Here is a 20,900-nt window from a genome sequence, read left to right on the forward strand (position 1 = left end):
TTTAATCCCAGCACTCGGGAGACAGAGGCAGGCAGATCTTTGTGAGTTCGAGACCAGCCTGGTCTACAGAGCTAGTTCCAGGACAGGCTACAAAGCCACAGAGAAACCCTGTCTCGAAAAAAAAAAACCAAAAAAAAATTATAATATATATAATTATAGAGAAAAGGTTCTATACATATGTAATATACTATACAACTATACACAAGGAACTTCATCCTCCCCTTCCCAGGAAAGAATAAATTGTTAATTTGAAGTATGCTGGTGAAAAATAATAACCATTTTATGTAATGATTCTTGTGTTTGTCTTCCTAGATTTTACCATCTTGAAGTTACTTTTTTTCTGATTGAAGTAACTTTCATTGAAGTTAGTGTAAACCATGACTGAGTTATGATGCTTACTTTTAATTCTTGATAAGCTTGGCATGGAAGTAAGGTCTGTGAGAGATATAACAGAGACTGCTCTGTTCTTTGAGGGGAATCTTTCTTTAATTATTTTGTGTCTGTGTGTGTATACATACGTGTGTATACATGTGTATATGAATGCAGTGTGCAGTGTCTGAGGAAGCCAGAAGAGGGCATCAGATCCCCTGGAGCTGGAATTAGAGGCTGTTGTGAGCCACCTGACATGGATCCTGGGCACTGGAAGTAGTCATTTGAAGAGCTGCAAGAGCTCTCAGGCCTGAAACTATCTCTACAGCCTCTGAGGGAATTTTTCTGATTGTTAGCAATTATAGGAAATTTAAATGGGACTAGATATCTTTTGGGTTTATTATTTTTAGCATGCATCTTCCAAGTATGTCCTCTAGGATTATGTTCCTAGAAAGCAGATATTTCTTCTAGACTGAAGCTGTCAATATCGTGGAACCACATCCTTCTCTTATATGTTTCTAGTGAATTGAATAATATTGTATGTGAGATTTAATGAAAGCTCCATTAAGTGTTTATTAGGGTAAAGTGAAAGATTCATCAAGTAGGCATAGTCTTAAAGCAATTTAATCCTTCTTATAAATTTATTATTGTATGTGCCATTATTCCATTAACAAAACTCTTACCCCATGGTGTTTTGTTTTGTTTGTTTGTTGTTGTTGTTGTTGTTGTTTTTAAGATCCTGGTTGATGATCTATTAAGCAATTAGCAGTGACTTCTCAGGTGATTTAAGAACCTAAGCAAGAAAGAGAGCAATTTTTTGTTAAAGGAATGGTTTGGAGAAAATCAGCATGATTGTTTCTCAGGATTCAGAGTGAGACAAATTTTATGTTCTGTCTAGGTGGCCACGCCTTTGTCTTAGGTGAGGAGGAGCTGTAGTATGACAGAGGCTGTGTTTATTGTGACAAAGCAATCAAAAAAATGGTAGTTCATTTTGAATAAATTCTTTCTGTTCTGGGAAAAGTATAACACATATAACACCCTAAATGATGGCGAAAACTAGAGGAAATCTTTTAGTATCTGTTTATGCAACAAGACACATCTTACTTTTCATGTTTGTAAAATGTCTTGTATGTATGTGGAATTAGAAAACCATTTTGATTATCAAGTCAACTACACATAGATGAAAAACAGTGATATTCATAAATATATAGAAAGTTGTTAATGGAAGTTATCAGGCATTGTCCTGAGAATAGGAGTACAGTGGTGAGCCTCAAAGATAACTTTTCTCTTAGGTATCTTTGATACTAGATACATAGAACAGTAACTAAGTGTGAGATAGCGGGGAAGCTGGGGCACTGACTGCGCATGGTAGCGTCTTAATAGGAATGTCAGAGAAGGAATCCTGGCAGAAGAGACCTCTTGTCCGGATCTCAAGTGAGTCAGCTAGGGAAGGACATGTTATAGTAAGAATAACATGGGCGATGGCATACAAAGGACAGAGGAGCAAGAGAACATTTGTTGTATTTCTGACCCAAAAGAAATTGGTGTGCCTGAGTCAACAGTAACTGGTGTGTATGTGTGTGTGTGTGTGTGTGTTGTGTGTGTGTGTGTGTTTGCATTTTGAGGAAAGTGTTTTATATAACTGATAGGTTAGAGGAGACACCTTTTTTGATGCTTTTGGGTGTAAGTAATATACTTGCTATTGAATATAACTGTGTAACTAGAGTTAATTAAGAAATGATGCTTTCTTTTTCTTTGATTGATATGATGGAAAGATCCCAGTTAACAAACTGGTTACCTAGTTTAAGTTTTTACTTTTACACTTCACTGTTTTTATTAATTATAACCATGTTTATATAAGATTGGTAATACTTTAAATTGTTGCTATTTGCTTATTTAAATTTAAAGTTGAATTTTAAAAAATTCTTAATTTTTTATTTTTTAAAATCACGTCTGTATGTATATATGTGTGTATGTGTGAGGGAGTATACAAATGAGTGTAGGTACCTGCATAGGTCAGAGATGTTGGAACCTTCTGGAACTGGAGTTGTAAGCAGCTGTGAGCTGAGATGAGGGTGCTAAGAACACTTGGGTCCTTTGCAAGAGCACAACATGCTCTTAGCCACTGAACCATCTTTCTAACCCCTTTAGTTGAAATTTTAGTTAAATAGATTTCTTGTTTTTCTGCAGCTGTTTTTCCTCAGTGTTCTGACTACTTTTTAGAAAGCTTTACTTGTTTGTATTTTTTGTGTACAGGTGTTTTGTTTGCACGAATGTTTGTGTATCATGTGCATGCCTGGCACCCATAGAAGCCAAAGAGGTTGTTGGATCCCTTGGAACCAAATATGTGGGTGGTTGTTAGCCTCCACATGGGTAGTGGGAATCGAACCCAGGCCTGCAAGTACAGTAGGTTCTTTTAACTGCTGAGCCATCTCTCAAGCCTCAAAGGTACAGCTTAGACTGGCCTTGGTCATGATCCTCTTGCTTCTGCCTCCACAGTATATCCCCCTGCTGGTGTATTCACCACAGTAGGCTCTGGTGACTCTTTTTTGATTTATTTATTTTTATTGATTGATTGATTGAGACAGGGTTTCTCTGTGTAACAGTCCTAGCTGTAGACCAGACTGCCTTTGAACTGACAGAGATCTCCTGTCGCTGTCTCCCAAGTGCTGGGATTAAAGGCATGGCCCCCACTGCTCAGCTCTGTTGACTGTTTTTAAAGGCAAGATTCAATCTCCGTTCTGGGTATAGTACATCTTCTAATTTAGAATCAGTATGTAAAATTTTCACTTTTTTCTTCCCACTATGCTTATATTCAGCTACCTTTTGTGAAACTAAATATGTACCTGTTATAGAGGCTTAACCCACTTATTTCAATACCTGTTTTACCTCACATAGTTTGTTAATCACTCTGGGGCTAGCTATGAATCAAAGATAGCTGTCTGTCATGAAATTTTTTGTAATGTGAAATGACTAGTTTTGGTTTGTTTCAGTATGATACAAGGTGGTTAAACAAAAAAAATGCAGATATTATATAGCTCTTTAGATAATATAACTAGATAGGATAAGATTTGTTATCTCTAAACACTTAGTAATGTTCTAATAACCTGTCAAGCAATATTTTGCAATAGAATTTTGAGGGATGGCCTATTTTTAAAATGATGATAAAATATACTCTCAAAAATTAATAGTAAATTAAAAATAGATTACTAAAGATTGAGTTAGAAACAATGACCTTTTATAGCCGCTAGTTTTTTTTTCTTTTTATTTATTCTTCCTTCATAGAATACATCTAGACCGTAGCCTCCCCTTCCTCCTCTCCTCCCATTTCTCCCTCTCACTCCCCTCTCATCCAGATCCACTGCATGGGTCCTCCGTTTCCCTTCAGAAAAGAGCAGGCTTCCCAGTGATATCACCTTAACATGGTATAGCAAAATGCAGTAAGACTAGGCACAAACCCCTACATCAAGATTGGGTGAGGCAACCCAGGAGGATGGAAAGGGTCCCATGCAAAAGAGTCTGAGACATCCTACTCCAATTGTTAGAAATTAAGCAACCACAGCGTGTATGCAGAAGACCTATCGTAAACCCATACAGGATCTGTGATTGTCATTTCAGTCTCTGTGAGTCCGTGAACCCTGCTTAGTTGATTCTGTAGGCCATGTTCTCCTGGTGTCTCCACACCTCTGGTTCCTACAATCCTTCCTCCTCCTCTTTCGAGGGATTCTCTCAGCTCCATCTAATGTTTGGGTGTGGTAGACCCTACAGTTTTAATTTCACTGTGTCTGTATCTGTAGTACCAGAGCTTTATAGACAGTAAAATGCATGTTAAATGACAGAATATTCAGTACTTATGTTTTCTTAACGGTATTATTTAGGATACCTTGTCAATGAAAGTAACATAATTAAGGTATTTATATTAATTAGTAAGTTACTATAGCAAAGACCTGTAGAAGGTAACAACAAAAAGTCTTGTTTGTGCTTTGTTCCTTGTGGATGCTTTAAAGATTTGATGATTTTTGCCAATTATTCTACCTTTTTAATCTCCCACCAAAATGCTTAGTAGTCCTAGATCAGTAGCATTTCTTTATTACTAGAATTGAACACCTTGTGATTATAAATATGGCAAGCTTGGTTTTGGCTACTTCAAGGATTTTTAATCAATGGATAAGACAGATACTGGATTATAGTAATTATATTGTTAAGTAATTGGAATTGGGGTAAGAGTTCTTGTAAATGGAGGTGTAATTTTTCTGTCCTGACCACTTAGTCCCAAACAAACACACCAAAGTTTATAATAATTACAAAATGCTCTGAGCCAATATAATAGCTCAGACTTATTATTAACTAGCTCTTACTTTTCAATTAATCCATTTATATGTATTGCCATGTGACCTATGGCTTTACTGGTTCTCTGCTATCTTGCTTCTTGGGCAGCTAACTCACGTCTCTGTCAACTCTGCCCTTCTTCATCCTAGTCCTTAATTTGATTGTCCCACCTAACTTTATCCTGCCTTGCTATAGGCCAAACAGCTTTATTGCTAACCAATTAACATAATACATATTCACAGCACTTACAGAAGGATCATCCTTCAGCAAGTTCTCATGAATAAAGGCTTGAGATATTTAAATTGATGGTGCTATCAAAAAGTCTGAGCAAAATTTTGCTTTACCACAAAATAGCATAACTCCACGTTGGCCCAGAGCCTGAAGTAATATTAACTGAATTTTAAAAGGCTGTTCATAAATAATCCTGTGATAAGAATTTAGACCTTTAATGGATTGGGAAATGTGTTCAAAACCAAAATCCAAACCTCTTTATTTTTCACTTCCATATTTAGAAAAGAGCTGGCAGAACCAGCAGAAAATTTGCAGGAGTGATGGGAAGCATTCCCCCTCCTATCCTAGACCTACCGACTCAGGCTCTCTAGGGAAGAGTCATGTTTACCTTTATTCTCAACTCACTTGAATGCTTTCTCGGATGTCAAAACCACTGCCTTAATTTGTCTGTGAATTGATTGGCTACTGATAGAAAAAGGACATCATTTTTGTCTGTCTTAACTTGCCAAATCATAAAATATTTGCTTTGCATTTACTACTTAGTTAATAAACACTCTGTGGTAGAAATTGACATTGTCTCTGTATTTTGTTTTCAGAGTAACTGTTTTTGGATTATCAACAGTTGGCATTTGATTGAAAAGTGCAGGTCAGAGTTAACTTTTATATATTTCTTTTCCTTCCAGGAACCAAACAGCTTAAACATATTTTGTTAAAAGATGTGGATACTATTTTTGAATGTAAATTATGCCGTAGTCTCTTTAGAGGATTACCAAATTTAATTACCCATAAGAAATTTTACTGCCCACCAAGTCTCCAAATGGATGACAGTAAGTTCTAGTCTTATATTGTTATACATTTTAGAGTTAAGTGTTTTTTTTACTGCTTCTATGTATTTTTAAAGTGGTATTGATATCAGTTATAGATAATTTAGTGATGGAGAATAATATGAAACACTTGACATTGTTATATTCAGTTTCCTGGATAGTACTTTGATATCAGTGCTTTCCACTTGGATTTTCCTAATTTATGAGTTTTAATCTGTGAATGTATTTATTTGTATTGAAGTAATGAGGATTGTTTTTGAATATTTTTGCAGTTCATACAGTTTAGTTAGTATTTGAAAGTTACTATATTAATGCTGTCTTTAAGGGAGCAATTTCATAGTATATTTCTTTCAATTTGACAACTTATTGCTAAATATGATTGATCACTTAGATTCTCTTTAAGTAAATGAGAATGCATACAATAAATAGCAAAGAATGAGTAAATTACTTGATATTTTGGGAATGGCAGAGGAACAATTAAAATATTTATTAATTTTTCTAGTGTTTTCTGGATCTTAATTCGAAGATCAGATTTGTTCTTAGCAGAATGTGTTTAGATGTCACATAGTGTTAGAGTGTATGTAGACTAACAGCATCAGTACTTCTTGTGATTAAGGCAAGTAGCATGCTAATAGTCTTTGTGGCACTAAATGTCTGAATTTATGTACGTTTTTATATGAATAAATAATAAACATATATAGTATTATTATTTTCTTGCTTTAAAGAATTAATATAAGTTCTTTAAAACCTGGTAATACAAGGTAACTTCATTATTTCTTGTTCAGGGATTTAAACTTGGTGGACTTAAAAAATGAGACACTTATTTTATTAGCCTGATACCATAGATATTTTGTAGATCTTTTTGCATTTCAAAAGTTTTTGATAGGGAGATAGAATGCAAAAACTGAAGAGCAAAATATTTCTTTAATTATTATCAAACTATGTTAAGTATATTATAGGGGATAGATAAAATAAATATTTCATATTTGTCTAGAATTTTTTACATGAAGAATATAGTTATACTTATGGACATTCACAAGATAATTCTTAATGATGTTTTATTCATTCTGGGTTATGGGAACTTGGATTGGTTTTGCCAGTCTAAAAATAATAACACTTTCAAGTTTAAATGTTTTTCTTTCTTCTTTTTTCTTTTTTGGTGTTTCAAGACAGGATTACTTTGTGTAACCCTGACTTTCTTGGAATTTGCTCTGTAGACCAGGCTGGCCTCAAGCACAGATATCCACCAGCCTCTGCCTCTCAAGTGCTGGGATTAATGGAATAGGCCACCACTGCCTGGTCATTTTTTATTGTTTCAGACAATTTATGTGCTTGTATTTGAGCTTATTGGACTTTTTATTATTGAGCTATAAATTAAAAAGTAGTTTAGAGGCATCAGTTAAAAAATCCTAACATTTTAATTAAAGTAGTATTTTATTCTTCATGTTCTTCATTGTATTTAGATTGTAGAGGTAATTTATGTAGTGCAAGTGATAAATGGATCTGCCAGATTTTTGTGCATTCTTCTTGGCAGTTCTGCATGTACTTTTATGAAAGTACATGCATTGCTATCTACATAATAATAGTAAAGCTTTACTATTTACAAAAGGAAGAAAGGGCTGGGAAAATGGCTCTTGTCACACGAACTTGAGGATCAGAGTTCATGTCTCCAGAACACACATGCATACAGGGTGGGCATAGTAGCCTGCCTATAACTACAGCCTCAGAAAGTGGAAACGGGAATCCCTAAAGCAAGCAGACTAGCAAGACACATTAGGGAGTTCTAGGTCTGCTTCAGAGAAGCTGCCTGAATAAAAAGGTGAGAGTGATGGAGGCTGACTCCCAGCATTAGCCTCGGGCCTCCATAGCAGACATATACCCCCACACAAGCCTATGTAAACACAGCCTCGGGCCTCCATAACACATATACACATACATCCCCAAACAAGCACCCACATATGTAAACATACTCACACCCATGAAAAATGAGGGAAAAGGGAAAGAGGATTAGAACTATAATGGATTGTGTTATGATTTCTAAATAGTTATTAGATGCAGTATTTGTAACTAGATTTTAGAATTATATGTGGAAATACAACTGACGCCAGCCAGCTTTGTTGCAGCAGACCTTTTGGTTGCCTGTAGAGGGAGTAGTTATTGTACAAATAAGTAAAACTAGATTTATTTGTAAATAGTTTTTAACCAGTTTTTTCAGTAAAGTTTTGTCACGTTGAGAAAATTGCTTGAGACTGCTTTTTCTTTCTTTTTAGCCTTATACCATTTATGTTGATTTGCAGACATTTTTTATTTCTGTGAGATGTTCCAAGTGTCTCAGTAGAATTAAGTTACATTGTTTATTAGACTTATATTAGCTAAAATACTATTATATCATATTAAAAATTATTTATATATATCACATCCTTCCTGATATTATATCCATCCTGGGTTGTAAGAACTTGAGTTGTCTTTGGTATTCTAAAATTTTCAGACTAAAAATAAATAATAGTATTTTTATCGTTTAGGACTTACCATCCATATGCTTATGTATTTTATAATAAGGGAACTTAGAAGGAGCTCTTCAGATTTACTTTTCTCATCTGATGGTAAATTAAAGCAAAGTTTTAATTTAGTTAATAACTAGATTTTATATTCATAAAATGCTGAAAAAAAAGTGCTGTAAAAAGATACATGCACTACTAAAACATAAGCTTCGTTATATATTTTAAAATATTAGAGGGTTGGAACAAGTTAATTATTTCAGCTTAAAAACAGCTGTTTTTTCCCTTTAACAGACCTTCCTGATGTAAATGATAAGCAAAGCCAAGCCATAAATGATCTCCTAGAAGCCATATATCCAAGAGTGGACAAGAGAGAGTATATTATTAAGCTAGAACCCATAGAAACCAATCAGAATGCAGTGTTTCAATATATTTCAAGAACTGATAATCCTGCTGAAGTCACAGAATCAAGCAGTACCCCTGAACAGACTGAAGTCCAAACACAGGAGGCAAGCACAGAACAGCCGAAAGCTGTCCCAGACACAGATGCTGACGTGGCGGAAGTCATGGAGGCCCCTCCTGAAGAGACTGTTGTAGATGAAGCTGTGCCTCCCTCTGAGGAGCAGCCCCAGGAATCACAGGCTGACTTGGAAATGTCTGATAGTTCTGACCTTGGTCACCAGTTGATATGTTGTCTTTGTAGGAAAGAATTCAATTCTAGACGAGGTGTCCGTCGTCACATTCGAAAAGTACACAAGAAAAAGATGGAAGAACTAAAAAAGTACATTGAAACGCGGAAGACTCCAAACCAGTCTTTAAAAGGACGCAGTAAGAGTGTTCTGGTTTCCTTAAGTAGGAGTTGTCCAGTTTGTTGTAAATCCTTTGCTACAAAGGCGAACGTAAGGAGGCATTTTGATGAAGTTCATAGAGGACTGAGGAGGGACTCAATTACTCCTGATATAGCAACAAAGCCTGGGCAACCTTTGTTCTTGGATTCCGCTTCTCCTAAAAAATCTTTTAAGACTCGAAAACAAAAGTCTTCAAAGGCTGAGTACAATTTAACTACATGCAAATGCCTCCTTTGCAAGAGGAAATACAGTTCACAGATAATGCTGAAGAGACATATGCAAATTGTCCACAAGATAACTCTTTCTGGAGCAAATTCTAAAAGAGAGAAAGGGCCGAATAATACTGCCAGCAGTTCAGAAATAAAAGTTAAAGTTGAACCAGCAGACACTGCAGGATCTTCACCTCCTTCTATTAGCCATTCTCCACAGAATGGACTAAAGGGAACAAATCATTCAAATGAGAAGAAGAACACACCAACAGCACAGAAAAATAAAGCTAAACAGGACTCTGAAAGCCCTAAACCAGCTAGTCCTTCGGCTGCAGGTGGCCAGCCAAAAGCCAGGAAGCCAAAACTTTCAGCTGGCTTTGACTTTAAGCAACTTTACTGTAAACTCTGTAAACGCCAGTTTACTTCCAAGCAGAACTTGACTAAACACATTGAGCTGCACACAGATGGGAATAACATTTATGTTAAATTCTACAAGTGTCCTCTCTGCACTTACGAAACTCGTCGGAAACGTGATGTGATAAGACATATAACTGTGGTTCATAAAAAGTCATCTCGCTACCTTGGGAAGATAACAGCCAGCTTAGAGATCAGAGCTATAAAAAAGCCTATTGATTTTGTTCTAAACAAAGTGGCAAAAAGAGGTCCTTCAAGGGATGAAGCGAGACATAATGATTCCAAACATGACGGCACTTCCAATTCTCCTAGTAAAAAGTATGAAGTAGCTGACGTCGGTATTGAAGTGAAAGTCACAAAAAACTTTTCTCTTCACAGATGCAATAAATGTGGAAAGGCATTTGCCAAAAAGACTTATCTTGAACACCATAAGAAAACTCATAAGGCAAATGCTACCAATTCACCTGAAGGAAACAAAACCAAAGGCCGAAGTACAAGATCTAAGGCTCTTGTCTGGTGAGGAACAGTTACAGAGTTTTGTTCCCCCTCCCCCTCATCGAACTAAAAAAAAAATCATTTGGCCATAATTTATAGCTGGTTCCATTTTAACATATTTTCTTTCATAAATCATAGAACAGTAGGAACTGAAAGAGGGATGGATGGTTGTTGCTTTCTCTCCCAGTGACCTTTATTCAGTAGCATGGGAACAAAAGCTAATTTCAGGACACAGGACAATGCACTGTAGCTGCAGGTAGACGACACGGGCCAGTGCTTTTGTTTTAATGTTGTAAAATACATACATTTATTTTGGTCTGTGTTTACATAGAAATCTGGTGTTTAACTAACTTGCACAGGTTTAATTTGACTCAGTCTATTAATTTTATTCAATCTACTAATCCTAATGCATTGCAGGAAAGTTAAATAGATCAGAATGAGTTTATGAAGGAGATAATTATAGAAAAAACATTTTAAGGCACTGTAATTATTGTAAAAATTTGTAGGTTAAATAAAGTGTAGCACTTAGAGAAAAAAATCCCCAGTTGGAATATAGAAGAATTAATACTTGTTATTTACTTTTAGCCCACTCCTTCCCGGGGAAGGGGAAAGTTAGTAAACAAAGTGAATTTTTTCTTCTCCTTGGGAGTATATGTTAGGGAGTTTTGAAGGTTTGATCTATAGAGGATAGATTCTTTTCCTTAGGTACATATACTCTTGTTTCCCTTTCTGTTTAATAAACTTGTGACCATTCAACGTAGTTAGTATTATTCAGAAGTGATGTGTGGTGTGTGTGTGTGTGTGTGTGTGTGTGTGTGTGTGTGTGTGTGTGAGAGAGAGAGAGAGAGAGAGAGAGAGAAATTGTGACCAAAAGGAAAGCAAAATCCCTATTTGGAAGAAAGAACAATTCTACTTTTTAAAGAAAGTTTTGGAACAATTAAACATTTTAAGATGCAGTGTAAGATAAGAAGTAGACTCCCAGTACTTGTTTTCGTAAGTCTATATTTTTAAAGTTTGCTAGCAGCCTTTGCCCTCGCAATTAGACGTCTATGCACTTAGTATTAAATAAGCTTGAGATACAGGCTCTAATACAAAGGCCTTAGTTGAGTGCTGATTAGCATGCTATGTGGTTTGATTGTCACATTGTCTTTGTGTGGAAACTTGAGGTAAAACCATCCTTTAGAAGTCATTTTACTGTTGTGCAATTTTAAGACCAAGGTTTTATTGGTAAACTCAAAAGTGTTCATTTATTCCTATTTCTCCTCAGATAACTTCAAGTGATGTACGAAAAGGTTTGGAGTTCATTTTTGTGGAAAGACTTTAAGTTGTTAGAACCACTAAACGTCTTCACATGGTACTATGAGGAAAAAAAGAACATTTTCATAAATTTTCAACTGTAACTGCTGATTTCTGACTAAAACAATAACCATCTAACCAGTTTCTAAAGGCAATGCCCATTCCAGCACTTTTGAGTAGCTGTGATATTATATTTTGTCTTCATAGACCTTGTACATATGGTCTACAATTTCTACAAAAATGTTGGGAATTTTGCTTTCCAAATTTGTTGATTAAAGTGATCAACAACCTGAAGAAAATAATAGTTTTTAATTGATTGAAACTTTGTATTTCTAGTGGTTTATTTCACTTTACATACAAATTTTATCTAGATTATATAGGTAAATATGATTTTTGTAGAAAGTATGTTGGGATCAAAAGACAAATTAGTATCAATATATTATGAATATTTAGTAGCCTACTGAATATTTATAATTATTTTGCATCCATTTATATTTGAGTTTTTCTTTAGCACTTAAATGTTTGAAAGTTTTATTCTAAAATATATACTACAAAGAAAGTTCCAGTTCATTTTATGCATAGATCATTCTTACATTTATCATTTGTAAAAACATCAGAAGTTTTTATGAAAATGAAACATTCCCCTATTTTTCTTTAAATTTTATATAAAGCACTTTAATGGTAGATGCTATCTTATTTCTCAGTTCCTATTTTTTTAAAGAACACATTTACTAATGTTTATATGAAGGTAATAAATAGCTTACTGATATTTTATAGATGCAGACAATCCATGTGCAACCACTTCTTATGTTTCTAGTTTAGTTCTTTAAATGTTGCTGTAAAAGGAAGATAGGGGTGTCCTTCCTAATTTTTTTCTCCCAAGGAAAAATTTTAAATGACCACTTTAGGTAATATTTGATTCCTACTGTAAAATTGAAAATAATGAATTCTTGTCCATCTTTTGTAATCAAGATTTTAGGAAAAAAGAAATACATCTATCTTTATGAAATTTTGGGCAGGTTTTTGTGTATCAATATTTTGTAATTTTAGGGAATATTTTATTTTTTAGTAATTTGTGTCAAATTATTTTAAAAGGTACTGCAGAAAATATACCGTGTTTTTATGTAGGTTCACAGCTGTACTTAGAATGGACCCTGTCCATCTGTATACTTTTTGTATAAATTTTTAAATGTCAAAGATCTAGAAGGTCATAATAAAATGCTTCTATAGTTAGCAGAACATTTACCCTTCTCAGTGCTCTGCACTAAAATATACTGTGAAAGGAAACTAGAAAGACTGTAATTGTTGCTGGAAATGTTCTATATTGAATGTACATGTTTTTGTTGGAAAAATGTACTATATGTGATGAAAATAAACCAGACGAAAAGTTATTTCAGCTAAATGTGCTTCGACATGGGTACATTGGTTGAAACTTAAATGTTTGATTATCAAACCTACTCAGAGACGATGAGCAGCTACACTTGAATTATATCCTGATAGTTTTATTTTAAGAAGTAATGATTTCTCTTTAATTTAAAGCAGATAACTTTTTCACAGATGGAAAATTTGTACTTAGAGGTCTAACTTTAATGACTAATAACATAATATATTTAGGGACCAAATGTGTAGTAGGTGGCATTTAATTTATAAACCATCTTCATTAGTTGCACATTATTAAACCTGTATTTTTGACATTTGCAAGGTGTTATTTTTTTGTGCATTCCTACACACAATACATACTCTGTTGACCTTTTCCAGCCTGTTTTACTTGTAATTATTGTAGGAAGGAAAGAAAAATAGCTTGATGCTGGAGGAGGGAAGACACACTGCAAGTTCTTTACTTATGACTCCCTATTCAAAGTATGTTTCCCCCTTAGTAGTTCCTGTGCCACAGAAGAAGACCTTAGGAGAAGAAAACACATGTGCCTTCCACAGAATTCCTTAGGCCATTATGGAAAAACCTTGCCTACAGTGGGAGGACCTCGGTGGGGGCGTTTTGTAATAGTAGACAACAGTCTAAACTGGTGCCAGTTTAGATCAAATAAGGTGTTTGAAAGTATTTGTTTTTCCTGTTCCTTTTTGACCTGTGCATATACCTTTTGGGTTTATTGTGTCCAAAGCTTTTCTGCATAGTCTGCATAGAACAAATGTTGATATGACTTTGTTAGTGCACTTTGAAGTGAGTTAGTAGTCATCCAAAACTGGTCATTTATATTTAGACCTGTCTCTGGTTATAAAATTATATCCACTTTAGCTGCTATTTGATCAAGAGTTTTTTCTAAACCAGATGGCGCATGTCTATAACCCAGCAGTTAGGAAACAGAGGCAGGGGAAATTTAAATGACCGCTTTAGATAACATTTGATTCTTACTGTAAAATTGAAAATGATGAATTCTTGTCCATCTTTTGTGATCAGGATTTTAGGAAAAAACCAGATCTCTTTTTATGATAATTGAAAGGAATTTTTCTCAAGAGTTTATCTTCCTTCCTAAAGACACCTTCTCTCCTTGAGGGTGGGCGAGAACAGAAACAGTCACACAGTTACACTTCACCTTGTTTGGATTGGACAGTGCAGTGAGAACTGGATGAGGTCTGGCTGACAATAGGCAGGCGTTCATCGGAATGGACAGACTGACAGGTGGATTTGTTCTTCAAGAAGAAGAACCCCCTAAAAAACATAAATTATTAATTTTTAATATAGTTTTGTTTGTATGAACTGAGCTTTTGGTTTGCACAGGCTGCTTTTTACTGCTGAAAGTACTTTCACATTTTTTAAAGAAATTATTTATTATATTGCTTTGTAGGCAGGATGCCGCCGTGGAGGGCTGTGCAGTTTGCTGTGACTGTGTTGTGAGAACACGGAGCTATCCTCTAGGTTTATGGCAGATATGTATGGAAACGGACAGTATCATTCCCTGTTGTGACACTGCAAATGATCTTCAGGTAGCATCACTACTGACAGTGACATCGAAATGTCCCTCTGAGTTAGAAATCCGGTTCCTAGGTTTCCTACTGTGGCCCGCAGGAGTATTTCAGACCCTTTTCCTTTGGAGTTGGGGAAGTTATTTCTCTAGTGGAATCCATAGTCTGTAAGGATCATGATTTAGCCTTGGTTCTGAGAGTTGATCCTAAGCTAAGCTGTAGGATACATAGCATAATGTTGGCTCTGCTCTTAGACAAAAGCCCTCTTGTGCTCTGTGCTTTTCTTTGTACTCTGGTTTTGTGTGCTAAATATGTAAGGATAGGCAATCTTAGAAGCAGTCAATTGATTGGTTTCTGAAGCACATGCTAAAATGCACAATGAAAACACTGTTTCTTAAACTTACTAATCAATATTTTCCCATTCTAATTCATCTTTCCTCTCTAATTTGCGTCTTTATCTCTTCCTTCTGAGCTTCTAGCTCTTATCTTGCTTTTCCCCTTTGGTTTGATTAAAGGAGATCATTAGTCCCAGATAGCTAAACCATTTTGGGGGAGGTAAGGATAAGAGCATGCAGTTCATTTTCTTCTGAAGCGTCAGTGTTTCACACTGAATTTGGGTGGAGGAGTGTCTTCAGCCTTCTCTATCTGTTTTTGATACCACACCTTCAGAAGCAAAGGAGAACTTCAAACCATAGGTGCATCTGGTTAAGGAAAAAGCCCAGAGAGAGTATTTGGTATTTGTGTCTGTTCTGCAATTAGTTGGTTTGACTGTATATTTTTGATGTTACGGGCCTGATTTGTGCAAGTTCCTGCAATACCTAACACATTTTTGGTTTTTACCTTGTAACTGGTGCTGGCCTCACTTCACAACTTTCTACCTCAGCCTCCTAGTGCTGGGGGTCGAGGTGTGTGTTACCATGTCTGCATCTAGCTCTCTTCATTATCTCAATATTGGTGAGTTCTGCTTTAGAAAATACTAGCTCTACGAAGAGTTTCTGAGAATGAAGATAAGTCTTACTGATAACTAATATTTATGGCATACTTGTGTACCACACACTTGGCTAACACTTTACATGTGTAATGTCTCTAAACTACTAATAGACCTATGACATAAGACCTGTTTCTTCATTATTCCCATTATACAAAAGAAAACTGAACCTTGGAGAAGTTCAGTAACATATTTATGCCCCATAGCCACTAGGAAACAGTGTACACCATTAGTCGACACAACCTTAACATCTGTACATCTTACCAAATATAGAGTGATTCAGTACATGGTTATCTTCTGGTAGCTTATGGAAATAAGCCGGAGCTAGATTAGTTGGTAACATTTTGGATCCATAAATTCTTTCCCTTGTGACCTTTTCAGATCGACTCTGATGTTCTCTGCCTTTGTCATTTCACCTATAAAACAGTACTGGTGTGCTTTACTGGATGGAAACTACATGCAAAATTCTGAGAACAGTGCCTGGCATGTTACTATAAGTGTTAGATGTTATTTCTAGAAAAGGCTTGAATGGCAGAGTCAGCTGGGAACTTTATCATTACTACTAAATTAAGTTTAGATGGTAACTTATGCACTGGAAGAGAACTTTGTTACACACCACATCTGTTGCGTTTGTACTGAATAATCAGATATTAGGAGCTTATCTTTCTTACAGTTTTTTTCATTTCTCTTGAAAAGATATTAGGGAGTATTAAAAAAGGATGTTCATTATAAACCAAGCTTTGTTTTTATGGCCTTACCCTGTAACCATCCATCTGTTTCAAACATCTCATTGCCGTCTGTTCTGTCACACGTATTTCTGGTCATGTGCAAAATATTGACTGGGAACAAATATTAGCTAAATTGTTGGAGTTTTAAAAATAAAACCTTATAGATATTTTGTACTGTTTGAAAGAAGTCATTCACTTACTGAAGGAATAGTTTTCAGGGCACGCTATCTGAGTCAGCAGTGTCTGGTGTACGGCAATGAGGAGATAAGGAACAAGCCCACCCAGTGGCAGTCATTGATGGCAGCACTGCAAACTTCAGTTAAGGCTCTGCGGTTAAAGTGACCTGCTCAAAGAACTTACTCACAAACCTGACCAGCTTGATCTTGTTTCTGTCATTGGAGCTTTCCTTGTTACAATTTGCACCTCTGTGGACCTGGGTGATCTTTGATCTTAAACTTAAGAAATATGGCTGTTTTTGTTATTTTTGTAGTGGTGCTGGGAATTGAGCCCAGGGCCTTATTAATGTGACATAGGTGTTCTGCCATTGAACGTTCTTTTTAGCCCTTTCTGTTTTGAGATAGGGTCTCACTATGTATCTTAGGCTGGCCTGAATCTTATCCTCCTCAGCTTCCTGAGTGCTGAGATTATAGCCCTTCATGACGATTCTGGTACTCAAATGCTTGTATCAAAACTTGTGTCTAGTATGTGAGGAATATTTATGGCAAATTAAATAATGTTTAAGTGACAGAATGATATGGTTAAATTAGCCACCTCTCAAAAAACAAAAGCCCTGTTTTGGATGCTTAGCACTAATAACCAGCCTTCTACCTTGAGTGTTCATACAATCTGTCAACGCTTTCAGAGTATCTAATAATGTTATGTTCAGATGAGATATTATGTAAGAATGAACTTTAAGTGCATGTAGTTTTCATTATAATTTGGATTTTGAATATGGAACTTTGTTTCTTTCTATCTGGAAATATACTGAAAATAAATTAGCTCTGAGAAATAGAACTGTATCGTTTAGTCAGACATTCTCAGCTCTGCAAATGTCTTTTAGAAGTAATTGAGATTCTTGTTCAGTATTAAGGTGCCTTAGTCTTGAACTCAAAGTGTGTGCTAGTTGTGACTGGTAACTTCGATTATGAATGGCAATAAGAAAGAAAGGAGTATCTCTAAGAGAAAAGGAACTGAAGCAGTAGGCATGATGTGCACAGGTAACTGGATTGCAGGGTGAGGTGGGGATGGTTAGGAAAAGGAGCGTCCTAATTTTTTACATAGAGGTAGTTAGGGAAATAGGAGTTTCTGTAGGCGAGTTATTTTCATAGTTTTTGTTTATTAAATATATTGAGTTCCATGGTATGCTGCCTACTGGGTATCTGTGGACATCATGTTGAGAATATCTGAGCATGATCCATTGTGTGACAGGGTTCAGGGTATGAGGTAGGCCAGGAGGTCTCACTTTTCCACAAGATATCTTCATATCTTCCAGTTATCATTTCTGTGCTTGACTACCTTGACTAACCTATGTTTATTCAGTATGATTCTAAGAAAACCAGTTCACTTAGCACACAGTCTTCACACATGCACTTATGCACACATATAGCAAGGAGCTTTTAAAGGAGATAGCTTGTTTCTTGTTAATATTGAAGTTATGGAATTTATAATGAAGAGGTTTTATCTTTTGTGTGTGTGTGCACATGTGTGTGCTGGTGTGTCTGTGCACGTACATATGCAGGCCTGAGGTTGATAGCAGGTGTCTTCCATGACTGTTTTTAGACAGGGCCTCTCACTGAATCTGGCAAGCTTAGGGGATTCTACCTGTTTCCCCACATTCCTGCTCTGTTGCAAACATGGGCTGTCATGCCTGACTTTATAGAGGTGCATGCTGGGATCTGAAGTCAGGTCTTCATGCTTGCACAGCAGACGCTTTACCTTTTCCTCAGCTCTATGTTGTTAGTTTTTAAGGTTTAGCATTCTTTTTGAGATCTGAGACTAGTAATAGGGGTCAGTCACAGTATCTCAACCACAGATGCTCCAAATAGGTGTGGGAATCAGAAGGCATGGATGGCCAGCTACCGTCCAGCGTGTCAGTGTCTAAGAGCTGGTGTGCGAGTGTGTGTGTACTCATTAAAGTCAGGCTCTTTCATTCCTTTTTAGTTGCAAGCATATAATTTTGTTTGACTTGCATCTAGTAAGGAGAGGAGGTTCTTCTGAAAGTTTTAGGTGGGGAGTATAAGGGAGAAGGAAGTAACCGGGCCTTTTGGAATTCAGTCAAATTGGCTTCACTAGATTTCCATTAGGTAGGTGAGATGAAAATGGGGAAAATCAGTGCAACCTAGTGACTGGGTGCTGCTTCTCTCCTTGTAGCCCTTCTAAGACTCACTTAAAACACATATCTCACTCTCTGTCTTCTCAGTATAGTTGTAGCTGCCCATTATGTCTGCTTCCTGCCCTTTCTGACCTTTTAGCTTATTGTTTGTCAGGCTTTTAAGGGAAAGTGTGATTAGTTAAATTGGGTATAGTTAGCAATTTTTATGTAATGTTAGGGTTCTTCGTAGGCTGCTAACTAGTCTATAGTGTAGTAGTCTTTGGACAGATTTTTCTCTGCTAGTCTTGCCATGTGATCATTTTGGACAAGTCAGTAGCATAAAACATGGTCCTGAACCCAACAGAAGGAAGCTTTTGCTGAGGGTATTATATAAAGGATAGTGCTAGACTATAATAAGAATTCTAATGTTTATGAAGACTAATTAGTTTAAGGGCAGCCCATGTCCTTGACTGTTACATTAATAGTCTTAGCCATACTAAGAAAATGTATGAAGATGGTCCTTTGATCAACACTGGCAGTTCCTTCTAAAGTGTTTGATGCATTTCCATCTTTGACTTTGTAGTGTCACGGAAATCCTGGTATTTTAATGGAAAAAGAGCACTTGTGTTTCCTATAGCAGCATTTATGTTATTTATAAAACAAAAATATTAGAAACTATCTTCTACATAGGTCTAATGTAGGAATTTTATAAATTAATGATACAGTATATCTAAAGACTTGACATTATATTGCATTTAGTATACTTGGTTTTCTTTGCCTCACTTAATCATCAGAAACAGTTGTGACTCTTGTAGTGCCCCCTGAAGTTGCTATCTGCTGAAGTGTTCTCTAGCACCAGTTTCTGTGTTATCTTCCCTGGCCGTTTGTTGTTCGTTGCCTTTTGCTTAACTGTTTGTGAAAAGTCAGAGGTAATATCTGTGGTAAAGCCAAGATACAGAGCAGTTTGTTAGGTTAGAGCAAACCATTATTTTATGGGGTGGAGTGGAGTGGAGTGCTGGAATTTGATGACATATTTGGCAGAACCACTTGTTAATTTGGTTCTTTTTTATTGATTTTTATTGAGTTCTACATTTCTCTCTGCTCCCCTCCCTGCGTCTCCCCTCTCCCCTTCAACCCTCCCCCAAGGTCCGCATGCTTCCAATTTACTCAGGAGTTAGTTTGGTTCTTGACTGTTACCTTATTCAACAATATATCTTTCTAAGTTATGATCTCACTTCATCCCTTGATCCCGCCTTTCCTTTCTTTGTCCCTCCCTTTCTCCACTCAACATTCCCACTCCTTTTTCTTGGTAAACATCAGGCTGTGGGTGTATGAATATATTTACAGACAAGTGTTGCCTTGTCTTTGTGCGACCAATGTTTTGTGCTATGCCTGGCACATAACAGGTGTTGAGATGGTTGAAGGAAGAAAGGACCAGGGCATAATTAATTTCTGGTTTATCAGTAGTCCACAGTCTATCTTGGCTTTCACGCCATCATCTAATTCACCATCTTCTAACCATGAGTTGCTATTGAGGTCTTCTACTGGACTTCCACCTACATTCTTTGTGTGCGTCTCCCAGTTTATGCCATTGCTATTAAGTAAAGGTCACAAGTACAAACATAGAGAAGAGCCATATTGACTGCTGATCTTGTAATTAATTGCAAACTGTGAGGATGCTTTTAATAATTTTTTGATAATTTATACCTATTGAGTTTTATAAAATACAGCTCACTTTTGCAATAAATGAAACTTATCGTCTCTGTTGAATAGTTTTAATATCTGCTCTTCCTGTTACCTGGCTAATCAGAATCCTAGAAAGTATTTTGACATTTCTTTCTTACACTCTTGATGCCACCCCTGATCAGTGTCTCTCTGTCCTACTCCCAAAAGCTTCACATTTGACTCCTGCTAGCTCTCCCATTAGTAGTATAGTGTAGACCTTGTCTCTTACATTTCTTTAGTAATAGTCTTTTAGCCAAGCTCTTTTCTCACCTCTGTGCTGTTTGCCAGAGCTGATTTTCTAAAGCAAAGGTTCCTCTGTGCTGTATGTCCGTCCACTGCTTGACTAACTTACTCATCCTTTAAGTATCAGCTTAAATGTCGCTTCTTAATAAAGTCTCTCCCTGAAGTTCAGTGTCCTCTTCTTTTCCTAGTGTCCTCTAATGTAGAGTTTGTAATCAGCTTATATTATGGATTGATTTGTTTATTGTATATCTTTCCACGGAAAAGACTGATGTAAGTTAGATGTACACTTCCATGTTTAGCACGGTAGTTGGGACATGGCAGTGCTTAAAAAAGTGGGTGGATGAGAACTTAAGACAAGAGTATTACAGGATCCTAAACTCTGCCGTCTTGTAGCCCTTGGTTTTAATGCTGCCCTTTCTGATATAATATGGACCCTTTCCTAACCATAGGTCATGACCCAGCCAAGGCAG

At 36.3% G+C, this 20,900-nt stretch overlaps 1 protein-coding gene across 5 annotated transcripts in view; it reads left to right on the forward strand.

Moving 5' to 3' along the window:
- The window catches only part of Znf800 (zinc finger protein 800), a 48,322-nt gene that overhangs the window by 11,128 nt on the left and 16,294 nt on the right, over window positions 1–20,900 (forward strand). For 4 of the 5 annotated variants that reach the window (XM_057770679.1, XM_057770694.1, XM_057770702.1 and 1 more), the window contains exons 4-5: window positions 5,613–5,756; window positions 8,546–10,238. In XM_057770679.1, the coding sequence (XP_057626662.1) occupies window positions 5,613–5,756; window positions 8,546–10,238 (1,837 nt within the window). Of the gene's footprint in view, window positions 1–5,612; window positions 5,757–8,545; window positions 10,239–11,484; window positions 13,210–20,900 lie in introns of those variants that run through there. The other variant, XM_057770712.1, reaches the window with a different exon arrangement.

Source organism: Chionomys nivalis, chromosome 1, assembly GCF_950005125.1.
Source record: "Chionomys nivalis chromosome 1, mChiNiv1.1, whole genome shotgun sequence".
NCBI lineage: Eukaryota > Metazoa > Chordata > Mammalia > Rodentia > Cricetidae > Chionomys > Chionomys nivalis.